Source organism: Phodopus roborovskii, unplaced genomic scaffold (genome assembly GCF_943737965.1).
Source record: "Phodopus roborovskii unplaced genomic scaffold, PHOROB, whole genome shotgun sequence".
NCBI lineage: Eukaryota > Metazoa > Chordata > Mammalia > Rodentia > Cricetidae > Phodopus > Phodopus roborovskii.
In genome coordinates this window covers 13881241-13904249 of record NW_026125052.1, presented here as the reverse complement: position 1 = coordinate 13904249, position 23009 = coordinate 13881241, and the positions used below count along the sequence as shown (strand labels likewise).

At 52.6% G+C, this 23009-nt stretch overlaps 1 protein-coding gene across 2 annotated transcripts; it reads right to left on the bottom strand.

Annotated features, from left to right (window-relative positions):
- Nucleotides 1-370: 370 nt before the first annotated feature.
- On the bottom strand, nt 371-22693 carry Stard3 (StAR related lipid transfer domain containing 3). 2 transcript variants are annotated; one of them, XM_051175723.1, is made up of 15 exons: nt 22557-22693; nt 9056-9325; nt 6471-6548; nt 6053-6130; nt 5890-5943; nt 4832-4949; nt 4543-4641; nt 4291-4346; nt 3885-3977; nt 3178-3240; nt 2947-3042; nt 2597-2676; nt 2410-2514; nt 1425-1518; nt 371-1033 (listed from the first exon to the last, which is right to left on the bottom strand). In XM_051175723.1, the coding sequence occupies exons 2-15, from the start codon at nt 9275-9277 to the stop codon at nt 929-931; spliced, it is 1341 nt and encodes a 446-aa protein (XP_051031680.1). In that variant the 5' UTR covers nt 9278-9325; nt 22557-22693; the 3' UTR covers nt 371-928. The 2 variants fall into 2 exon arrangements, 1 of the variants encoding a protein (XP_051031680.1); XR_007833943.1 differs by lacking the exon at nt 371-1033 and having other exon boundaries at nt 1474-1518; nt 2597-2747.
- Nucleotides 22694-23009: the final 316 nt, after the last annotated feature.

The following is a 23009-nucleotide window of genomic DNA, read 5'->3' as shown; positions in this document are numbered from 1 at the left end:
GTAAGCCTGAAGACAGGCACCACCTCCAGGCCTGCTATGGCTCTGTGAGCATCTCCTCAAACTCCAACCCTGGGCCTGTGACTGTCTCAGGAGAACCTTTTAGAAAAGGGGAGCTTACAAACTGCCCGTCCTGGTGGCTGGCGAGGGGCTGGGTGGTAGTTCTCTCAAGAACTCCCAGGCTCAGCTGTGCAGCGTGACTTAGGCCAAGGACCCACAGCAGGCAGAGCTTTTGTTTATTTGCTTTTTAAACCATTTTACCTTTGTGGGAACAATGTCTATCTATGTAGTCCTGGAAGTTGCTGTGTAGTAGACCTGCCTGCCTTTGCCTCTCAGGTGCTGGGGTTAAAAGCATGCACCACCACATCAGGCATTTTTATTCTTTACTTCATGTTTTTAATTGGCTCAAATTATCACAAAGGTCCCCAAGGAGGCCTTGGGGGATGGGGAGGACATGGAGGGGAGGGGATGCAGAGCCATTCCCTACCACCCTACCCGCTCTTAGGTCCTGCAGGATGTATGGAAGAGGACCACAGACCCTCTCACTGACAGTACAAAACCATCCTGGTGGTTGGAATGGAGAGCCTTCCTCGACTTCACATCAGCAACGGGCAAGCCCAGGTCCTCTGTGACCAAGTCTGAGATCCCGAGGGAAGCCTGGGAATGAGTCTCCCCTTCCAGAAGGCAGGGACTTTGTGTCAACATTGGGAGAACAGCCCTGGCTCCCCGTTTGAGGCACCCCAGAGTCCAGGCGCTCAACCCCACATTCCCGGGGCAGTACAGCTTAGTGGGAGGGGTCAGCCAGGGAAGGAGGTGCCTCTTCTGCTCAGCATAGTCCTTCATGGGCAGCGAGAAGCCCAAATAGGCCCTCTTTCTGGCTCTAGAGATTATGGCGACAGGACCCTGGCCCGCAGGGTGGCAAGAAACATGTTCAAGCTCGGGCCCCCAGCTCTCCAATCCGCTGCCGCAGATGAAAGGCAAATTCAAACATGGTGGCTGCAAGGCTCTGGTGGATAAGGTACCGAGGCAGGCGACCCTAGGCAAGGAAGGAAGAAGTCACACCACGGCTAGCCTTCAACAGGGTCTCCCATTAGCAACCCACACTAGTAGGGGTATCCTGGGCCAGAGGGCAAATGTAGCTCTGGGATCTGCCTGACTGCTCCCCTTACTCGTAGAGGGAGGAACATGTTGTACCCAGATCTTGGTACAACAGATCTTGCTGGGTACTTGGGAATCAGGAGTAAGAAAGCGTGTCACGAGTCCCCCACAGCTCAGGGCTAGAAGGCCATCTGGACCTCACCGCCAACCCAGTAAAGCAGACTAAGAGTGGGGGGGGGGTCCCCTGAGTATGGCAGAGAGGAGTAAGCTCACACAGGAACCAAGACTCCACTCCACGCCTGCCTTGCTGCTCCCTGCCATGACCTCACCTTGAGATCTGTGTTGAGAATCCAGACGAAGGTGCAGACTCGGGGGTTGCTGGCTGACTTGAGCACAATGAAGCCTCCAGGACCATTCTCTCCCCTAAGGAGGGGGACCACAGGGGAGGGCTGCGGAACAAAGCAAGTCCCCCAGCCACCCCTACCCCATCGGCCTGCTGGGCTGTGGTGGCAAAGGGGGCACAGATGACGATCTAGGAACTATCTCCCGGCCTCAGTACAGCTCAGAGCGGGCGCCAGGGGCGTGGGCCGTGCCCTCTACCCACACCCACACCCACTCAAGTCTGCTGACCTCGGTCGGCTAACCTTACTCTCACCCACAGTGACACGGAGCTCGCCGCCTCCCCAGTCCTCGTCCACTCTGAACAGACTGTAAGCTGTAAGTGTGAACCGGTGGCCTCGGGTGGCACTTTTCACCATCCCCATCCAACTCCGGGAGGCACGGCCTCCAGAAGAGGGCGCCTTCTCAGGAGGCAGCCGGTCACCTCCCATGGCCTTTTTGTCCGGCACACTTAAGCTACTGCCACAGATAAAGAAGTGACACAGAGGACACAAGCCTGCCCTTCCCCTAGCAAGGCCACCACAGTACCGGGACAGAACCCTAATCTCAGGTTCTAGCACAGAGCTCTGCTGGAGCCAGCTCTGGGATCAGCCGTGTGTGTGTGTGTGTGTGTGTGTGTGTGTGTGTGTGTGTGTGTGTGTATGTGTGTGTGTGTGTGTCTGTGCACGTGTGCAAGTGCCCTCCAACCTCTGGCAGAGGAGACAGCGAGGGCAGAGAGGGAGGGGGCACACATGGCTTTAGCCGAGGCAGAAAGGTGAAACCCAGCACCGCCTCCCAGCTCCTCGGCCCATGCCCGGGACCATCTCAGCCACACTGGCATGGTCTCAGGCAGCAAGATTAGCAGGGTTAGGGCTGGGATGGGTGGGGGAGAGGAGAATTGCCCCAGCTGCACACACTGAGGGAGGCCAGACTCACCTGACATATTTGTGCGTGGGGGGCTTGGCACAGTGTGTGGTGGCGATGCCAGCTGACAGGTATCGGTCTCTGCGCCGCTCAATGTGCCGGACATTCACGAAGTCCCTGGGGCACGGGGTGGAGGCCGGTTAGAACAGAGGTCCCAAGTGTGGGGGCTTGGCTAAGAGGAGAGGACCTGGCTGCTCACCTGGGGGACACAACACCACCTGCAGCTCCCGATGACACATCGTAGGAGATGAGGGTGCTGTCCTCCACACGTTGCAGTATCTAAAGGCCAACCAGGGAGATCTGAGGTACAGGGGAAGCCTCCTCCCTGCCAGGACAGTCCTAAGAGCCACCTGCAGGCCCAGGGCTGGGTATAAGACGAGCACACTGAGCCCTCTTGCCTCTTAGGCTTCTCCAAAGGAACCATAGCGGCGTCCACCTTACAGAGAGGCGCTAGGTCCGCTGGAGGAAAACGGTTATGAGAAGGCGTGACTGTGCCCTGATCCATGTCACAAGAGGTGGCGAGCAGGCCCCGGGGGGTGGGGTGCTCACCTGACAGGCAGCCACTGTCTTGTTCCACAGCACCATCCTCTCAGGCTGCAGGATCACTTCCTGGTACACCAGCTCAGCAGGACAGGGCAGGAAGGTCTATGTGAGTGGGGGGTGGGGGGAGGTGTCAGGGCTGGGCGGTGCCAGAGAAGAGAGCCCCTCTAGAAGACAGACTTGACAGCGAGCGGCACCCCAGACAGAGCAAGTGTCTCTGGGACCCCGTTCCCCACTCACCTTCAAGATGAAGGTCTTGCCATGGAAGGGAACCTCAATGGTGTACACAGTGTCCCCATACTCCTGTGGCAAACACAGAGAGTGGCAGGGAGGAGGGTGGAGGACACAGGTGGGGAGGGGGAGCTTGTGGCACAGGAATGGGTAGCAGGCCAGGTAGGTTTCCAACAGCCTAAGGTGAAAGCCCCAGGAATCTCGGGACATCTGGGCAGCCTCCGGAGGACGGGGCCGGATCCGGTGAGCGGGACCACGTACAAAGGTCAGCTCTGCCCTCACGTTGAAAGGCAGGAGCTCGGCTGGGACTCCAAGCTCTTAGCTGCCAAGGGCTGCCAGAGGATCTGGCCAGCAAGGACTCGGGCATGCTTCCCTGTTTCCCCAGCTCTCTGCAATCTTTTTAGATAATGTTCTTTTGATCGTGAAACAAAACACCACACATGGGACACAGGTTGGCTTCCCCTCAAAACCTGAATCCCAGGAAGCCAAACATCAGGGAGAAGAGGCCTGGGCTGTGGAAGACGGAGACAGAGTCCAGTCCAGTTCAGCCTCCTACTGAACGGTGGGCCCCAGGCTGTGGCTAACTCCAACCCTATCCCACCACCTCCCTGGGGCAGCCCTCGGGTTCACTTCTCAGGGCGCAGAAAGATGGACAGGAACCCTATCCAAGCACATGTGGGTGGGTGGGTGAGCCGCGTGGGGCTGGGGCTCCTTACGTTGCTCTTCTCGAACTCCCAGTTCTCCTCCTGGGCCATGATCTGATCCACCACCGCAGTGGCCTCCCTCCCCTGACGGATGTACTCCCGTTCCTGAAGAGGGGAGCAGAGATGGCCACCTGGGGGCCTGTGCTTTCCCTGTTCTCTCTCCACACATTCCACACCCTTCCAGAGACCAGCCCTGCTGGATGTGGGACTTTGCAGGACTGACTGGTGGTGCTGTATCCTCTGGCATGGGGGGGGCCGATGGGCCTGACCAGCCCGTGGTGGGGCAGAGAATCCAACAGACAGGCACTAAGTGGCACTCAGGCCAAGGCCTTTCTTCTGCAGGGAAATCTGTCCCGCCTGCCAGGGCAGGGCACCGACCCATTCCAAGGGTGGGTGGGGGAGGTGGGCAGTGACATACCTGGGCAGAGAAACTTTTCTTCCCAGGGACTTCCTCATCTGATTCATTGTCAGACCCTGTGGAAAACAAGAGCAGATGACAATGGCAAGGGGTGGAGAGCGAGAGTAGGAGGTGGAGGGTTCAGGGATGAGTGCAAAAATGTGGGGGCTGGAAGTGTGTGGGACAGGGTTGCTGGCTTTCCCCAGGGAGCCTAAGACAAGGAACAGAAAGAACAGGCCCAGCCTACCTGGCTCCCCACACAGCAGCTCTCACCTGCAAAGGATTCTGGGGGAGAGTAGAACTGGCCCTCAGACAAAGCACCGGAGAACAGCAGAGGTCCACGGGCAACAGCAGCCTGGGCAGCAAGATACCCTGCAGAAGGAGACACAGGCAGTCATTTTGCAGACCAAGGGTCCCTAACTTCAGATCACCCTTGCGCTCAGAGAGACTGCTAAAGTGGCAAATGGCTCAGACTTACTAAGGCTTGCAGCTACCCTCCCCGGGGGGCTGAGAGGACTTTCTCAGAACCCAGCCCAGCCAGGCCCTAACCCCCAGCACTCACATCTCTCCTCTTCAGCCTCCTGGGGCAGGACTTTGAAATCAAGGAACCAGGTCTCCAGCCAGGCCAGGACAAAAGAGACAATGGGAAGTAGGTAGCCGAATGCCCCTTTGCTGAGCAGCTGAGACAGAAAGAGAACCCTGAATCCCATGGCAGGAGGTTACCCCAAACCTAGAGCCCCCTCCTGAGGCCACCAGCTCTGACTAGCCAGACCAGTGTATGTCCTATGTCTGGTACCAGCTATTTAGAGACTGGCCGGCTATGGCACATTATAAGATGAATTATATGTGTGGCAGGAAAAACTGATTCTGGCCAGAAGGTGTGTGTCTCGGGTGTGTACAGAGCTCTGGGGTCTATCTCCCCCCAGCTATTGAGCAATCAGTGGGGTGGTACGTGCTTGTGATCCCAAACTGGGGTGGTAGAGGCAGGAGGATCAATGCTCATGTTATCACTACGTAGAGTCCTGTTTTAACGAAAAGAGAGCCATGTGTAGTGATAGGGAGGCAGACAGGACGAGTTCTATGAGCTGGTGGTCAGTCTGGTCTACAAAGTGAGTTCTAGGGCAGCCAAGGGCTACATAATGAGTCCCTGTCTCAAAAATAAAATAAATAAACAAACTAACAAACAAGATGGGCAGTGATGGCACATGCCTTTAATCCTAGCACTCAGTAGAGAGGCAGATGGACCTCTGCGAGTTCGAGGCCAGCCTGGTCTACAGAGCAAGTTCCAGAATAGGTTCCATAGCTACAGAGAAACCCTATCTCAAAAAACCAAAACTGAAAGCAAACACCATACAAACAAGGGGTGTGTGTGTGTGTGTGTGTGTGTGTGTGTGTGTGTGTGTGTGTGTGTGTGTGTGTGTATGTACACATATATAATACACAGAGACAGAGAGAATTACTGAACTTTGGGGTGGGTGGCAGGGGTGTAAGTTAGGGAACCCAGTAAGGATGATTCCTTGCAAATAATGAAGATTCCCTTCTTTCCAGCACAGCAGAAGCAGATACCCCAAACTGTCCAGGAGAGAAGCCCACCCTCAGGCTAGAGGCTGAGCCACTGACCTCAGAGAGGATGACCTTGACGATGAGGAAGGCACTGGACACCAGTGTGGTGACCTGCAGGGCAAGAGGGAAGGCAGAGGCTGGGGAGCGCGTCCTCTCTATGCAGCCCTCGCACCAGCCTGGACCAGGGGAGGCCTCAGAGTTGCCACAGGAGGCATCTTACCGCAATCACCCACCAGTGCCGGAGCCGCAGCACAGCATAGCCCAGGAGCAGCCCAGAGAAGCGGAAGAATGCCAGGACCTGGCATGGGAGAACATCAGGACATCAGAAGGCATCGCAACATCAGACGTGGGCTGCCTTCAGCTCTGCTGCAGGAGGCCCTCCTATTCCTGCTCCTCCAGACCCCCACATGGGCACCCCCACTTCCGGCGAGAACAGTGGTTCAGGGTTCCCTTGGCATACACTGCACGTAAACTTCCTACTCAGAAGCCTCGCCTCCCTGCCCCTACCATGGGTTCTCTGAAGGTGGGGCCCCACTTAGAGTTTTGTGAAGACTGAGGGTTGCCAGAGGATGGAGCTGACCCTTCCCTACCAGAAAACCCAGCCAAACTGCAATGTCTTGGAGCCCGAGGTCACTCACAAAGATGTCAAAGAATGAGTTCTGAAAGCTGTAGTGGATGATTTCCTGTTCCAGGTTTCTCCGGATGCCGGTGTTGGTCTACAGAGGAAGACAGACAGGTCCTGAGGGCAGAACCAGGCTGAAGACTGGCCCTCCTCAAAGGATGGCAAGGAGCCCATGCCAAGGGGATCTGGAGGAGAGTTAGAAGTGACAAGCCACCACCCAAGAGGGGCCCCCGAGGCAACGAGAGAGCTGAGCCAGCAGTCCAAGACCCCAGACACCAGTTTGGTCTCTCAAGGGACCCAGGTCAGTGAGTTCAAGCACGGTGCCCAAGAGGGTCCAGGCCTGGAGGCCCGTGGAGTGCAGGGGAGGTGGTAGGCCCTGAAAAGCTAGTAGCTGGGTCCTGGAGACTGCCTCTTCTATGATTTCATTTCCTTCCCAGCACTCTGGTTCTCCATCTTGCCAGCTACCATCCACATGGGCTGATGGTGGGGTGGGGTGGGTAGTGGTGTCAGACAGAGCCCCAGGAAGCAAATCAATCAATTAAGTTTGTGCTTAATGGGTGGGATCCATCACAATGCTGCTGGTGCTGCTGCTGCTGAGCCTTGAGAAGCCAGTGTAGGAAGTCAGCCAGCTCCTGCCCCTGCTCAGCCCACCAGGGATTTTCACCAAGACCCTTAACAGCTTGGCCCAGATTCCAATGTCCGGGGATCTGGGAGACAAAGAAATCCGGACAGATAGATTCCAAGGGCCAGACTATACCCCAACTCCTGAGAGGGGATGGAAATGCCAGCCCCTGGGGAAAAGGGAGGATTTTGGTAATGGCGCCCAAAACAACCTTTAATGATCAGCCAGACCAGAGGCTTCCTACCCTGGCAGGTCATCTATGTTTTGGAGTGATTTCCTGGCGATGTCTGTTTGTCTTGTTTGGTCCATGCTGGCTTCCAGCTCTCTATACAGATAAGGATGACTTGAAAATCCTCATCCTCCTGCCTCTGTCTCCCAACTGCTAGGATTACAGGTGTGTGTCAAGCCCAGTCTGGGGGCACTTGTTAAAAGCTCAGGCCACTGAGCCTGGATCTTGGCTTGAGCCAATATTAGGAACCTTTAGAAATCTCTCAAGTGGGGCCAGTAAGATGGAGCAGTGAGCACAGGTACTTGCTGCCTGAGGATGCAGACCTGACTATCTAGGTTTGACCCCCCCCCCAACCCTAGAGCACTTGAAGACGGGAGAAGAGAAATGACCTCACAAGGCAAGCGCTCCCCATTTTCAGCCAGACATAGTGGCACACGGTTGTAATATCAGTGCTCAAGACACCGAGGCAAGTGAATTACTGAGTTCAAAGCCAGCCTGGACTATGCACACACCCTGTCTCAAAAAGATACACACCTCTTCCTCCCTGTGTCTGCCAAGTGAAATGTCACAATGACTCTATTAAGAGTGAAATCCAGGATTCTGAAACTTTTCATTGCATCTGAAAGCAGTTTGTTTGTGGGTTAAATGCTACCACTTCGCAGGAATTCTCAAGGATGCATGACTGCTGAGCAGTCACAGCTGTCAGCAGAATTTCAAAAGCAAAATTATCAGCATTCTCTCAGCTCTTCTCTGGTTATAAAATGCATATTGAATTGGGGTGTGGGTGAGCTGTCGGGCTGCTTGGATGCTAGCTGGGAGCTTCAAGGTGCCTAGCATTTCAGAAATTCAGTCCTTTATCAATAAGATAACCCAGTACCCCCTTCAGCAATGCCTGCATCACTGCAAGGGTACCGGTTCATCTCGGATACACATGGTAGTCACCCACCCTCAGAGCCCTGCCTTACCCTTTCAGCTCTACATGACCAAAGGCAAATTTATTTCTTGCCCACCTTCCTGCTAACCAATAATCTCTTTCCCATTTACACCAAGAAAGGCAAGCTTGAGACTGGAGAAAGGATGCTTGCCAACTGTAACTCTGTCGGAGACCCACACCAACACAAGGCCCTGGGACACCCCACTCCACGGTCCCTGACTTTGTGCATACTGAGGTTCGGTCAGATCAGGCCCAAGGGTGGGATAAGCATTACAGGGGTACAAACACTGAGACAGCTCCATCTCCAGGCCACCAGCATCCCCCAAAACCGGGGCCACTAACCAGGAACTGGGGGGTTTCACCCCACTGTATTCTGTTTTTAGCATAGCACCTGGGACACCAAAGGGCCACCGAGCATGTTTGATGACTAAACCAATGAATGGGTGAATGTGAGCCAGAGAGCAAAGTAAAGCAGAAAGAAGGCAAAAATGCCCTCAGCTTGCTAGAGGTGTTTCTCCTCCTGTTTGCAGAGTCCCCACTAGGGGGCAGTATGATACACAGGCTAAGTGCATGGCTCTGGAGCTAGAGATCTGGTCCCCCTTCTTGCCGGGGAGCCTAGGACAAATGACAACCCCTCTGATTCCCCCTCCCCTGACCAGTCCTATTCTCTCTCTTTATGTAAAAGACAACTATAGCGATCCTTATTTCCCATTCTCTACCAACTGAGAGAATCGACTCCATGCATGAGGCAACCCTCTCACGTTGCAAGTGGGTGAACCAGGGGACTATCTCCCCCAAAACATGACCCCCACTCACATTGAGCTCGATGATCCAGAGGAGGGAGACGAAGAGCAGGTCGAAGGTGACAAAGAGACAGAAGGTGCGGCGGACGTCAGAGATGGCCCTGCGCTTCTCCAGAGGTGGGGCGATGAAGTGTGATGAAAGGTTCTGGCTGTGGGACAGCGAGGTGCCCAGGGAGGCCAGGGCTGGCAGACTGCGCTCCAAGTCACAGGCCAGTTCACTCGGCAGCTTGCTCATCCTGCTGGGCCCCCACGCCAAAGTGAGGACTGGGCCTCAGCAGCGGGGCTGGGGGAAGAAGTAAGTGGTGGTCAGGGTCCTGGTGGTCCCAGGGAAACCACCTCTTTCCAAACCATGCCCAGGTGCCTATTAATTTTCAGCATAGCTGGGCTCCCCTGTCCTACTCCAAGGCCCACGGCTCTGCTGGAACCCCCCATGGTGGCAAGACTTGAGCAACCCCCTTGCTCTGTTTCTGGGATCCCCCAGAGAGACACTCACTAGCTCTGAATCTTGGGGATACAGCCTGTCCCCGCACAGGCTGAGGCTCTCAACCTCAGGTCCAGTCCACAGCCTTTGGCCTGTCCCTGCCCCCCCCCCCAGGCTCTGTTCTTTGTTTTCACAGCACAAAGCCACATTCCCTCCCAGCAGCCGGGCAGCCCCTCCACCCCTAATCCATGGCAACCGGGAGGGACTCTGGAGCAGTGTCTTAGTGGGCCTGGGCAGCGGACATCTTGGTATCTTCTCTGTAGCTCTAACACCCCGTCCTAGGCCCAACTTCTGTCAACTCTTCACCCTCAACAACCCATCTCCACAAGGCAGATTGGGGAGTGTTCAAAGCAGAAAGCTGCCATTCCCTCAACTCCCCAAGCTCCGGCAGAAGGGTGAGGTAGGGTGGGCCCTGTGCCCAGCTCTTCTAGCCAGGCAGCACCCTGATCCGGACTTACCACAGCCACTTGGGCCTTCAGTCAGGCCCTTGCATGTGGTAGCCCTGTCCATGTCTGGCCCTTGGACGGGCCTTCCTGTTGTTTGTTATGCTCGTCCCTAGCCCCAGGGCCCTTCCCAGCCCCCACTGACAGGCAGTAAGGCACTCCCAGCATTTTCCTTTTTTCATGAGCTCACTGCTTGCTGAAACCTCAGGCCTTATCCTCCCCCTCCCCCCAACCGTAGTGACCAAGCACAGGGACAGGCCTTTGGCTGCCGTGGTCACTGCCATCTCCCATGAGCCTGGCACTGTGTGGCAGACAGCAGGTGCTTCCTAACTGACTGCCGGATAAACGAACACTCCAGAAGGTCTCCTGGCCCTCAGACCCATGATGCCCAGCAAAGAGAAATGGGGCAAATGTAATCCAGTGTTTTTGCCGGAGTCCACATGGCCACGTTCACGCCCAAGCAGGACAGGGTGGATCTTCGAACAGGTGAGGCAGCCATGGCTCTGGGGCCTGAACATCCAGCACAACTACAGGACTCTAATGACCTCAAAAGACAAAATGAGTCTGAACCCTTTGGTGCCATGGAGGCCCCATGCCAAGGGTCCCTGCCACACTGATCCGCTGAGCTACAGGAGCTGCTGTCCCTGTGTGAGAGAAGGAAGGGCTGGTGGGAGGCAGAGGACAGCTATCTCCAGCGTGAATGAAGGCAGCAGCTCCGGCTAGTGGAGGCAGAGCCCTGGATGTCCCCTTCACAGAGGTCGATGGAGCGGCCCTTCCCTCTGATCTGTTATTTCTTCTAGACCTCTCTTCTCTCTGCCACCTTCCAGGTACTTAACCTACCAAGTCCTAAAGGGCACCCAGTTTGTGGCCAGCAGCAGATCCATCCCTCTGCCTGGGAACAAACCCCACAAACAGGGACAGTTCTCAGTAGAGACCCCGAATACATGATCACCTCGAGAGTGCTGAGAGGAAGCTGGGCTCAGCTCCAGAAGAAAGCCATCGGTGGAGGGGAGTTCTGGGACTAAAGGCATGCGCCATTATGCCCAGCATGAACCCAGGTTCTTTAGAAAGGAGACAACACAGCCGGGTGTTGGTGGCACTGGGGAGGCAGAGGTGGGGGGATCTCAGTGAGTTCAAGGCCAGCCTGGTCTACAGAGGGAGTTCCAGGGCAGACCCCAAAGCAATACAGAGAGAAACCCTGTCTCATAAAACCAAAAAAAAAAAAAAAAAAAAAAAAAAAAAGAGAGAGAGAGAACAATTTTAACCACTGAGTCATTTCTCCAGTCCTGTTATTTCTTCTGGATGTGCAGGCATGCATACGGAGTGGGGCACATGTGCCACAGCATGCATGCAACATGCAGAGGTCAGAGAGTAACTAGTGAGAGTTGGTTCTCTCCTTCTACCAAGCGGGGGGACCCAGGAATTGAACTCAGATCATCCATCAGACTTGGCAACAAGCACCCTTAACAACAGAGCCACCTCACAGGCCCTATTTTGTTGTTCTGGGATGGGGGTTCACACACCCAGCATTTGCCTTGAACTCTGTAGCTAGCGCTGTCTTTGAATTTCTATCTTCTTGCCTTTACCTGCAAGGTCAATGGTGTGCACCACCACACCATGTATGTGGTAATGCAGGCAGCAGCTGAGCTACGGCCCATCATATCAGTTTTACAAAAGAATTCATCTGCTTATAAGACTGTTACTTTTTCTTTTTTTTTTAAAGACTAAGTCTCTGTACCTAGGCCAGGCTGACCTCAAACTAAAAATCCATTCCTGCCTTCTGAGAGCTCGGATTAACAGTCAAGTCACCACACAAGCCTTAGTACTCTATTTATATACCCCTTTCCCACCCTGTACTGGGGATCCAACACGAGGCTGTGAGTGTGCCTGGCAAACGCTGCTGAGTTATATTCGCAGTCCTAACTGCGGTTGACAGATGAAGTGCATCTCACTGAATCCGTGTCCTTTAACAAACACTTACATTTGTAATTAGCAGAAACGCTGCATTGCGTTAGGTGGTCTGTGTACACTTTCACGTTGTCTCCAGTATATTCCACGTAAGATTCCCTAGAAGCAGTATTACTGGGTCATCCCGAATGCGTGGTTTTGTTAGGCACTGCCAAATTCCCTTGGCAGTTGGCATTCCTAGCATAATGTCTGAGAATGCCTGTTTGCCCACAGCCCACGGGAAATACTGTCACCCATGTCTGTCTGGGCCTTCATCTCCGTTTCTCTTCCATTCAGGAGCCTTTCTCTGTACCCCCAATCATCTCTGTGTCTCCCATCTTTATCTCTCTACTCCCCTTTTTTGCCTATCTCACTTCTGAGTGCTGTGGCGTTCCCACTTTTGGGCCTCTCCTCTGACTGACTGTCTTTCCCCCTGGCTTTCCTGTCCCTCCCTGGGCACAGGACTTGGGTGGCAGCAGCTTGGGTGTGAGACATGCTTGGAGCAGCAACCGCCCTGAAACTCACACCCAGACATCCTTGTGGAGGCAAGAGACTCACAGAGCCCAGAGCAGAGAGGTGCTGGGGGTTTGGGGGAGCTGAAGATGCCGTGTGTGGGAGCCATGCACGGGCGCTTACAGGACAGCTGAGGAGAGGCTGGCCAAGAGCCACCCTCCTTACAAAAGCAGCTCCAAGTCCCCAGAGGAGACCACAGCTGACTCCGAGCCACTGTGACAAGGCCTATTTACAAACTTGTTTCCAAGCAGGAAAAAATTTTTAAATAAATAAATGAGTGAAACTTTATCTAAATCCTTAGTATATATAAAGGATAAAAATGAGATTTTCTGGTACCCTGGTATAGCTCAGCAGAGGAGGACATACTTAGCATGCATGAGGTCCTATCCTCAACCTACAAAACCCCAAATCCAGTCTGCTATGGGTAGTGACCGTGAGACCCTCACATCAGCTTTTCCCCAGTCCCAGCATCACCCTGGAGCCTTCAAAAGGCCTTTGGTAGCCAGAGTACCTGCTGGTTCACAGTAAAACCGCCTCAACCTGGACCTGCCCCTAAGAGTCCCCTAAGCATGTGTTTAGCCCAAAGGACCGAGGCTGGCAGCCACCAGAACAGCCTGCTGGAGACAGAAAAGAGCCCCTGAGAGCAGCACCCCACCCCCAAGCCCAGCCTGCTGTCACTGTCCCCTCCCAAGCACCTTCAGAGGTGTCAGGAAGGCACCCGTGGCAGGAAGAAGCAGTCCTCCGCCTGGACGGCTGTGTGCTTTGTGGAAGCTAAGCCGTGAAGGCTTGGGAGAGTGTAAAGGAAGCAGACAGCCGGGTGGGAGGGGACAGGAAGGAAGTTCTGCCGCCCACCCCAGGTGGGAAGAGGAAGGAGTGGGGGATGGTCCAGGCAGGTGTATGAGCACAGCAGATGCTCTGTGGCTTGAAGGAAGGGGGCAGGGGTCACTGCAACCTCACCTCTGTTACTGGCTCCCGGGACAGAGCACACTGGTAGAAGCCTAACTAGCAATGGGATGCTGACTTGGGCAACACCCTGGAGGTGGTAAATGCAAGGAATGGATGCAGTATGGTGGTAGAGCACAATTGCCTGGCACATACAGACCCTGGGTTGGAAATCCAGCACCAAGCTGGGCGGTGGTGGCTCACGCCTTTAGTCCCAGCACTCAGGAGGCAGAAGCAGGTGGATCTCTGTGAGTTCAAGACCAGCCTGGTCTACAAGAGCTAGTTCCAGGACAGCCTCCAAAGCCACAGAGAAACCCTGTCTCAAAATAAACAAAAAAAGAAAAAAGAAAGAAAAAAAAAAAAAAAAAGAAAAGAAAAAGAAAACCAACACCAGAAACCAAAATAAATATATGAGTAAAATGGAATGGGCCGGAGGATAGAGTTCAAAGCCTGGCTTGCTCCCTCCCCAACCCCGAGGTCAGGGGCAAAGCAGATCCTCCTGAGACTTAGTCTCCTCACTCGCTTTGTCGTTTTCATTTTTCTCAGAACAGGAGATGGAACCCGGAGTCATATATCTTGGGCAAGGGCTGCCCTGAGGAACTGTATCCATAGCCTATGAGCTGTATGTTTGTTTTTCTTTCTGAGACACAGTCTCATATACCTCGGGCTGGACTCAAGGTTAGTGTGCAGCCAAGAATAGCAATGAACTTCTGGTCCTCCTGCCTTTATGTCCTGAGTGCTGGGATGACAGGTAAATGCCACCTGCTTCTGCAGCGCAGGGGACAGAAGGCAGTGCAAACACTCTACAACTGAGCTGAGCTGGGTCCCTAGCCCTAAGCCATCTTTTTCCTTTAGTTCATGTGTATGGGTGTTTTGTCTGCACGTGTATGTCGTGCACTGCGTGTCTGGTGCTCTCAGAGGGCATTGGATCCCCTGGAACTGGAGTTACAGATGGGTGTAATCCTCCACGCAGGAGCTGGGACTTGAACTTGGGTCCTCTGGAAGAGCAGCCCATGCTCTTAGTCACTGAGCCAGCTCTCTAGCCCCTCCTAAGTTTTATTTTTTAAAAAGTGTTTATTTTTTGCAGGCAAATGGACAGAACTAGAAAAAAAAAACATCCTGAGTGAGGTAACCCAAAACCAGAAAAGTGGATACCAGGCATAAAGCAAAAGATACCCAGCCTACAATCCACAACCCCAGAGAAGGGACAACCCTCTTCCAGAAACAGAAGCAGATGCAGAGATCCACAACTAACCAATGGGCCAAGCTCCTGGAGTACAATCAAAGTGAGGGAGGAGTGATAATATGAACAAAGGAGTCAAAACCATAATGGGGAAACCCACAGAATCAGCTGACCTGAGCTAGTGAGAGATCACTGACTCTGTCTGACAAATGGGGAACCTGCATAAGACCAAACTAGACTCCCTTAATATAGGTGACAATGGTGTGATTGGGACAATAAATGAGGCCACTGGCAGTGGGTCCAAGACCTAACACTAATGCACAAACTGACTTGGTGGAGCCCATTCTATATGGAGAAGATACCTTGCCCAGCCTAGACACAGGGGTGTAGGGGGTGGAGAGGTGCCTTGGTCCTGTCTCAAGGAGATGATGGAACAGACTTAGTAGACTTCCTAGGGGAGGCCTTACCCTCCCCAAGGAGAGAAGGGAGGTGTGTGTAGTGGGAGTGGGGGGGGCCAGGAGGGGAGGAGGAAGGGGGAACTGGGATTGGAGTGTAAAAAAGAAATTAATAAAACATACTTTTAAAAAAGTATTTATTGGGGCCGGAGTGATGGCCCAATGGTTAAGAGCGCTGGCTGCTCTTCCAGAGGTCCTGAGTTCAATTCCCAGCAACCATATAGTGGCTCACAACCATCTGTAATGAGATCTGGTGCCCTCTTCTGGTCTGTAGTCGTACATGGAGGCAGAACACTGTATACTCAATAAATAAATCTTTTAAAAAGTTTTAAAAGAAGTTATTATTTATTTATGTGTAGGTCTTTGTGGATGGATGCATTCATATGTGGGCACCTTTGCTGAATCTCCAGAGCTGAAGTTACAGGCAGTATTGAGCATATAGATCCTGGGAATTGAATGAACTCCAGGCCTCTGAAAGAGCAGCAAGTGCTTTTAACCGCTGAACCATTTCTCTCCAGACCACAAGCTATAAATATACATATATATTTAAAGCAGCAATACACTCAGCACACCTGGACTACACACTTCAAAGTGTTAAACTGGTAAACTTCGTTACTTATTTTATCACATATACAGGCTCCTCCCCATACCCACCCCTAAGTTTTACAGCCTAGCTGCTACAAACACCAGAGGCACTACAATTCTTACCTCACAGGGATGCTATTTGTATAAGTATCACAGGGAGGAAGGGAGGGCTTGGTCAGTGGCTGAGGTGCACGTGTAGCTAAGAAAAGGAAGACAGACAGCTTTGTCGTGGTGTGTGGAGACTATTTGCTGTACGGGGACAGATAGCAAGAACCACTAGGAAAGGCCTGGGTTCAAAGTTTTACTCTACAATGGACCTGCTGTGGTACAAGCAAGCTCCCTAGCTCCTCATTCTGGTTCCCTGGTCATACAGAAGGTCAAATAACTCTGACTCCAGGCAAAGGTAGATTCCCAGGCTAGGGAAGGGGCAGATGTTGGGGACTGTCCTGGCTCCCTGTAGAGGACCTTAGGGAGTATACCAGGATGGCTCTTTAGCACTGGCTGTCCCTGTCACCCTTTCATGCAGATAGGGAAGCAGATAGGAAGATCCCAACTGTCAAAATTGGGCCCCGAGGTGGTAGAGGCACAGATAGAGTTCTTAGAGCTCTCTTCCCCAGGCTGGCCAAAGGTTCCAGCTACCTGCCCGCAGCTCCCAGTGGGCACTTTCTGCCAAGGCAAGTGTGTGATTTATTGGCTAAAGCCTTGGCTATTGTACCTGCTGTATCTACGGACTGTGGATACAACCTTGGCCTTGACGGTCTGGCAGGACAAGGAGACAGAGGTGTCTGGAATGGTGGGTTCTGCAAGAATTCCAAATACTTCCTGAGAACAGACAGGCAGTTCATCTCAGGAGGCTCCATGTCCCCCAAGAAAAGTAAGGCTGTGGTTTGATATGGGGGACTCTGGCTTGGTAAAAGCAGGGGGGTCAGAGAAACCAGGGGAAAGGGCTCCAGGCTGGAGAAGGGGCAAGCAGAGGCTCCTCGCCTTCTGAATACTTCTCTCCCTCTTCTGTAGAATGGGACAAACATCAGTGCCTCCCAAGGAGTGCAGAGGTGGCTCTCAGAGGGACGGACCCGTTTGCTATGATGGCTTACAACATTCCTGATGCCTCTGCCTCTTCTGCAGGGAAAGAATCCATGAGTCTTTGGGTCAGGACCGGGTGTATGAGTGAAGTAGCCACAGGATGCCCACATTAAAAGTGAGTAAGCTTTGGATATGAAAGAGGGCAGTTCTGGCCTGTGCCCTACTACAAACACATAAGTTAGCAAACCCAGGTGGTGGTGGCCCTTGTTGCCACCCTGTACACAGTGCCTCATTCATCACACCCCCTACCAGGAGAGGAAAGGACAAACCCCTGGGAAGGAGCCTGAGTTCCCAAACCTGCACACTATTACCTTACAGGAGAGCTGCCTCACCCCAAGGCTCTTTCCACTGAGCCGAGTGAGACCTATGACATGGGCGGCTTTGCTAGTCCCCAGCAAGCTCAGCAGCCATTCAGCCTTCACCTGGGGAGCCTGTGACTTCTCACCACAGCCAATAAAACTGGGCTGGTCCTTCCAAATGCAGCCAGCATCTACCGTCTTTTCAGGCACCTCTCTGTCACCCTGCCTGAGGCGGCTCTCGCAGATCTATCACCATCCTTCTTCCTTGTACTTGATCAGAGTCGACTCTTAACCCAGCAACCACGGGGACCCTGTTAGCTCAGACATCTCCCAAATGCCCACTCTTGGGTGGCTTCTAGCTCAAGCAGAATGAAGGCCAAAGTCCCCACTATGGCTCACAGCACACACACACCCTTCTGTCTTTTCCCCTCTGAACTCACCACATCAGCCACATTGGTCCCTTGCTATCCCCTGACACATCAACCTTGCTCCACTCCAGGACTCTGGCACAGCTGTCCCCTTACTCCATTCTGGTTTCTATGGAGACATCTCTGGAGAGAGACCTTTCCTAAGCCCCCTATTTAAGTTCCATCCTCTTTCCTTTGCTTTTTTTCTTGGTCACAGCACTTGCTGTCCTAACAGTTCTTTTCTGTTTCCTGCCATCTTCTCCGCGGGAACACTGGGGAGTCCCACACCTTGCCCAGTTTCATGCCCAGAGAAGCACACCAGGAAATTCCTTCCTCCCGCTTCCTTCCATGGGCTTCTTTCCCCGACATGTGACGGGATGCACAGATCACTCATGACCGGCCCTCAAAGCAACCTTCCTAAAACTGGATCTTGCCATCTGACATTCTGCCCTGCTCAGAGCTCAGGCAGCCCTTGACTAACAAGGGAACTCATTTCCCAGACACCTGTAGGCAGGGTGGCTGCCCAATGGCAAAGGAGGAAAAGGCCCTGGGGAAGTTAACTCCCTTGGACAAGGAACATTAAGAGGGAGGAAGGGCTCACACTTTTCTCTAGACATGGGGTTTATAATAACTGACCCCATATGACTGTGGGCTGCTCCCAAACACAGCACAGCAGGCTACCACTTCCTCATTCCAGAAAAGCCTCCTCTGCTGCCTGGCAGAGAACTCTTGCCCTTCAGAGATGAGTTCAGATGTCACCTCCTAGGCAAAGATCTCCTGTAGCATCTAGGTTCTTCTGACCTCAGGACTCCAGGTCAGCACCACCCCTACCTTGTAGCTAGACCTGAACTTTGGCTGCCCGGCTCACAGTGGCAAGCTACAGGCTATCTATTAAGTAAGCTGCTCTATGGATGTATGAGGTCTGCCTAAAACTGCAGAGGGAGCAAGTCTGGACCTGTAATCAAAAGCCCAAAGTTACTCCTTTGGGCTTCGTATCACTGACCAAGGCCCTGAGTCTCATCCATTTCCTTCTCTGTAAAATGGAGATCAAAGGATAAGCCCCCCCCCTTTTTTTTTTTCTCTAAAGACAGGGTTTCTCTGTGTAACCCTGGCTGTCCTGGAATTCTCTCTGTAGACCAGGCTGGCGTCAAACTCACAGAGCTGTTTCACAGAGAAACCCTATCTTGAAAAACCAAAACAAATAAATAAATAAATTTAATTAATAAAAAATTAGTGACAGCTCCCCCTACTATTTACTACACACAATGCAAGGCCCTGGGAGAGGCACAGCAACAGAGCGCCGGTGCCCAAATTAAAGGTCCACCTGGCTAATGGTCAGGAGGACTCTGCCTCGGGAAGCTTATCAGGAATGGCACCCTTGTTTGGTGACTCCTGCCCTCAGTCTAGGAACAAGTGACCACACAACCACAGAGGGCTAGGGAGGTTCCCTGGCCCTGGGGAAGTGGACATTTAAGGCAACAGGGCCAAACGGCAGCACTGAGCTACATGACTGCAAAGCCAAAGAGGATCGATCTCGTTTCCCCTTCCCTTCGGGGCTAGTAGGAAGAAGCGCCAGGCTAGCACAGGAACAGCCACTCCTTCCTAGACTCGGTTTCTGACCATGAACTACTGGGACTGGAAAGCCCAACCACATGTCAGGTTTGCTCATCACTCTTCCCCCAGTCCTGCCCTGCCAGAGTGCCCCTAGCTCAGTGACTCTGTGACCTCTGGCCCTCTGGGGCTGGTGAGTCAGGCTCCACCCGTCCTTTAGCGATATTGGGTAAAAACTGAGGCTGAAGAAGTCAAGTTCCCAAAGTCAGTTTGGAAGGGCCCAGTGTTTTGAATAGTTGTGAGCTTTCTCAAAAACAGGCTCCTCCCAGGCCCAGCTCCCACCAGACAAAGGCCTACATTTGCCTCACTCCAGCCAGAAAACTTTGAGAGGGACACAGAGCTGACAAAATGCCATGCTCTCCATTGTCCTCTGTCCCACTGAAGTGCCAGCTGCTCTCTTGGATGCAGGGACAGAGGTAGTGCCTGGGGCGTATTAGAGTCTTTAAATCTCTACTGAGTGATCTTGAACCAACCTCCCCCAAGGGCTCAGCGACTTCATCGGTAGAACAGAGGCATCAAGCACTCCCTTTCAGTGGAATAGCATGAGATCCTGCAGTCCTCCAGTGGACCTGGGCGTGTGAGAGCTCAGCTAACAGCGGAACACAGGAGAGCTGCCGTCTGGCAGGCACAGGCTTAGTCTATCTCTCAGGGTCACCAGGTCTCATGAGGAAGACTGACAGAGAAATCCATGCTGGCCTGATGTGATGAGTATTTTCGGAAAATGAATGAACAAGGGCCCATGTCTCCCAGAGAAGGAAGCAGTAAGAGGTGGGGGAAGCCACAGGGAGGAGGGACTACCTGAGACCTAGAAGAAGCCGCCTCAGGTGGGGAGGGGGGATGGGCATCCCCAAGGCAAAGGTGCAACAGAGGTGGAGGGTGCCCATTGGTCAAGAGCACTCGTTCTTGCAGAGGACTCCACTCAGGTTTGCTCTTAGCACCCACAGCTGTCCCTTAACTCCAACACCTCTTCTGACCTCTGACACATTATGTGGTGTCCAGACATACATGCAAACAAGACACTCATACATGTAAAGCAAAATTTTAAAAATCTTTTAAAAAGGGGGGAGGGAGAAAAGCTGGGTGTGGCTGTTCACTCCTTCAAAGGCAGGTGATCTGAGTTATCTCTGAGTTCAAGGCCAGCGTGGTTTACAGAGCAGTCATAGGACAGCCAGGGCTGTATATAGAGAAACTTGTTTCGGAAAAATAAAACAAAACCAAAAGATTCTGAAAATAAGTAATAAGGCAACAACAAAGGCCAGACATTGGTCAAAGGCAGGACCTGGCCTAAACACATTCAAAATGACCCAAACCACCAACCTTTTAGACACCCCCAGGGTATCATCCCTTCCTACACCTAAGTCAAGGAGACATTTCCTAACAGCCCATCATGGAGAGGATCCACTGCACAAGGAGGACCCAGGTCTCCTTTCTCTGAGAGTCCCCTATGGTCTCTATGCCCCTTCTCTGACTCCCCTAAGGCCTCTGCTCTACTAAACTCACCCTCTGCTTTGCAGCCTCTCACTAATTGTCATCACATTTGAAAAGCAGCATCCTACCTTTTTCTCCTCGGGTTTTCAGAGCTCTCTGTATAGTCCTCTGGACAGAATGAATGCTTACCATGTAGTACGTACCCACTCTCTTCCTGAGCAGACTGAATCAGATCTGCTCGGGCATTTTGTTTTCTTCAGTGATAGAACTGGAGCCCAGGGTCTCATGCACACTGGGCAAATATTCTACTACTGAACCACATCTCCAGCTAACTCTGACCCCCTACCCACCACTCCCAGCACCTTTTATAAATTTATTTATTTAGCAGTGCTGGAAATCAAACAAAAGCCTGGGTCCTTTTCACCCCTGCATATTTACTCAGTAAATCCAGAACTTTCCAGTCTAAGACTTCCATTTAGCACCAAGGGACAGAATGAGAAGTAGCCACATCAATCATTCTCAAGCACTTTGTGAAATTAAAAGTCATAACCAGTGAACTATAGTGTTCCTATATAAGTATTGTTAATTAGTGTGGGCTTACTGGGCACTCATAGGTCTGGTGGTTTTATGTTTTATGCATATACTACGTCATTTAACCTCACAACTCTACAAGGTAGACACATTAGTATCTCCATTTTCCCAAACTGAGGTACTGACTTCATCAAGGTCTCAAAACAATAGCAGAACCCAAGTAGTCTGGTGCAGGGGTCTATATCCTCAGCCATAATGCTAAGGGTGTTCAGAGAACACAAGAGGGGCCTCCAACTCTTGGGGTGGAGGTAGCTGGTGTGAAGATGATGCTGTCTAAGCAGAGCACTGAAGGACAATGTAGAAGGAAGCCCAGCAAATCAGAGAGGAGAGAGGTAGCAACGTGTGTTATGGCATGGAGGCAAGCAGAACCCTTTGTGAATGAGGCGCATCCTACAGAACCATATTGTTGAGATTTACAGTGGTCAACATGATCATAGAACACCCCCCTAAATTGTCCTAGGGGTTCAGTCTTACCCCACAGGCAATGGGAAGCAAGCAAAGGGCCATAGGGAAGGAAATGACACAATCAGACTTGTGATCTAAAATTTGCAAGAGCTAGTGTTTGGAGACTGGGCTACAAGCAGTTAGGACCACAAGCTAATGGGACTGATGAGAAATTGTCAACAACAGTGGTAACAGAGAAGGCTCAGGAAATCAGCTGTACTGACTGACACCTCTGAGCAAACTGAGGGTAAAGGATGTAAGGCAATTCCGGAGTTTTTCTTTGGGATACGACAAAAGTAGAAGAATGAATTTACAGAGAAAAGGTCACTCGTGTTTGAAAGATGCAAGCGCCATCTGAAGTGGAAGTATCTAAAGGCAGCTTGACAGACCGGCATTTGGAGATCCTGGAAAGGGATGTGCTGGCATCGTCAATCTGGATAATGGGTGAAGGTGGACCTGAAGCTACAACAGTGGATGAGGACATCCAAGACCAGTGCACAGACAGGAGGGCTGGGCCAGAGATAATGTAAAGCAGCACTTCTGATCTCTTGTCAGAGAGGTAGGAAGAAAAAAAAATCAGGAAATCCAGGAGAGTCAAAGAGTGGGAGCATATCAGGAAAGAGCCAATGGTAATAGACACTTCTGAGCAATCAAGAAAAGTTTAAAGGACCTTTCTGACATCACTAGGAAGTTATTCGTGGATGTGTCCAACCGAAATTGGAGAAAAACAGAGGATGGCAGACATGCAGACTATTGAAAAGTATGTTTTCTCCTTCTGATTCTGACCCCTTCAACACCCAACCGTCGCCCCATAATACTCAGATACCAACCCCTCGCCTCTCCCCTTGCTAAAGAGGAATGCTTAGGAAAGCGAACACAGATGCCTCCCAGGCCCCCTAGGATGGGTGAGGACGAAACACCCACTCCCCAACCCCGCGCGCAGCAGCAGCGAGCAGAGAGGAAGGGGGCGGAACCCGGAGCGTGAGAGGCGTGGGAAGGTCGGACCGAACCAAAGACGGACACCGGGCAGGGAAGCAGATTCGGTTGTCTTGGGACAGCTCTCATACCATCGCCTGACCCCAGGGACCGCAGCAGGACCCACCTGCTTCATGTCACCACGGCCCCCACTCCTCCGGTCTCAGCTGCAGTGCCGCTCCGAGGCCCAGGCAACTCCTCAGAGCGGAAGGAGATCTCCCAGCGGCGCAACTTCCGCCGCTGAGCCCGCCCCCAAAAAGCAACCCGGGAATCGTGTGCACCTGCAGCTCCGCCCCAGTCGCGCCCCTCTCTACCCGGAGCCTCAGAGACTAGAGCCGGAAGTCGGGTGGCAGATTGGCTATAAGAGCATTCGGGAACGCCAAGCAGCTCTAGGGTGTCGTGGATTATTGGACCACAGGCCCGGAGTAAAGGGGAACTGCACGAGGGGCGATCTGTAGGTGCAGACACCTTGGAGAAATATATTTTTGGTTTTTGAGACAGTGTCTCAGGTTGGCCTCGAACTCAGAATCCTCTTTCAACCTTCCAAGTGCTGGGATTACAGAAGTGCACCACCTCGTCC

Excerpts from the sequence above, each read along its gene's own strand:
- Stard3 (XM_051175723.1), bottom strand. The coding sequence starts at position 9,277 with ATGAGCAAGCTGCCGAGTGAACTGGCCTGTGACTTGGAGCGCAGTCTG. Across the intron at positions 4,642-4,831 it reads GGAGGCTGAAGAGGAGAGAT|GGTATCTTGCTGCCCAGGCT; the intron begins GTGAGTGCTGGG and ends CTCCTTCTGCAG. Across the intron at positions 2,515-2,596 it reads GGTGGTGTTGTGTCCCCCAG|GGACTTCGTGAATGTCCGGC; the intron begins GTGAGCAGCCAG and ends CCCGTGCCCCAG.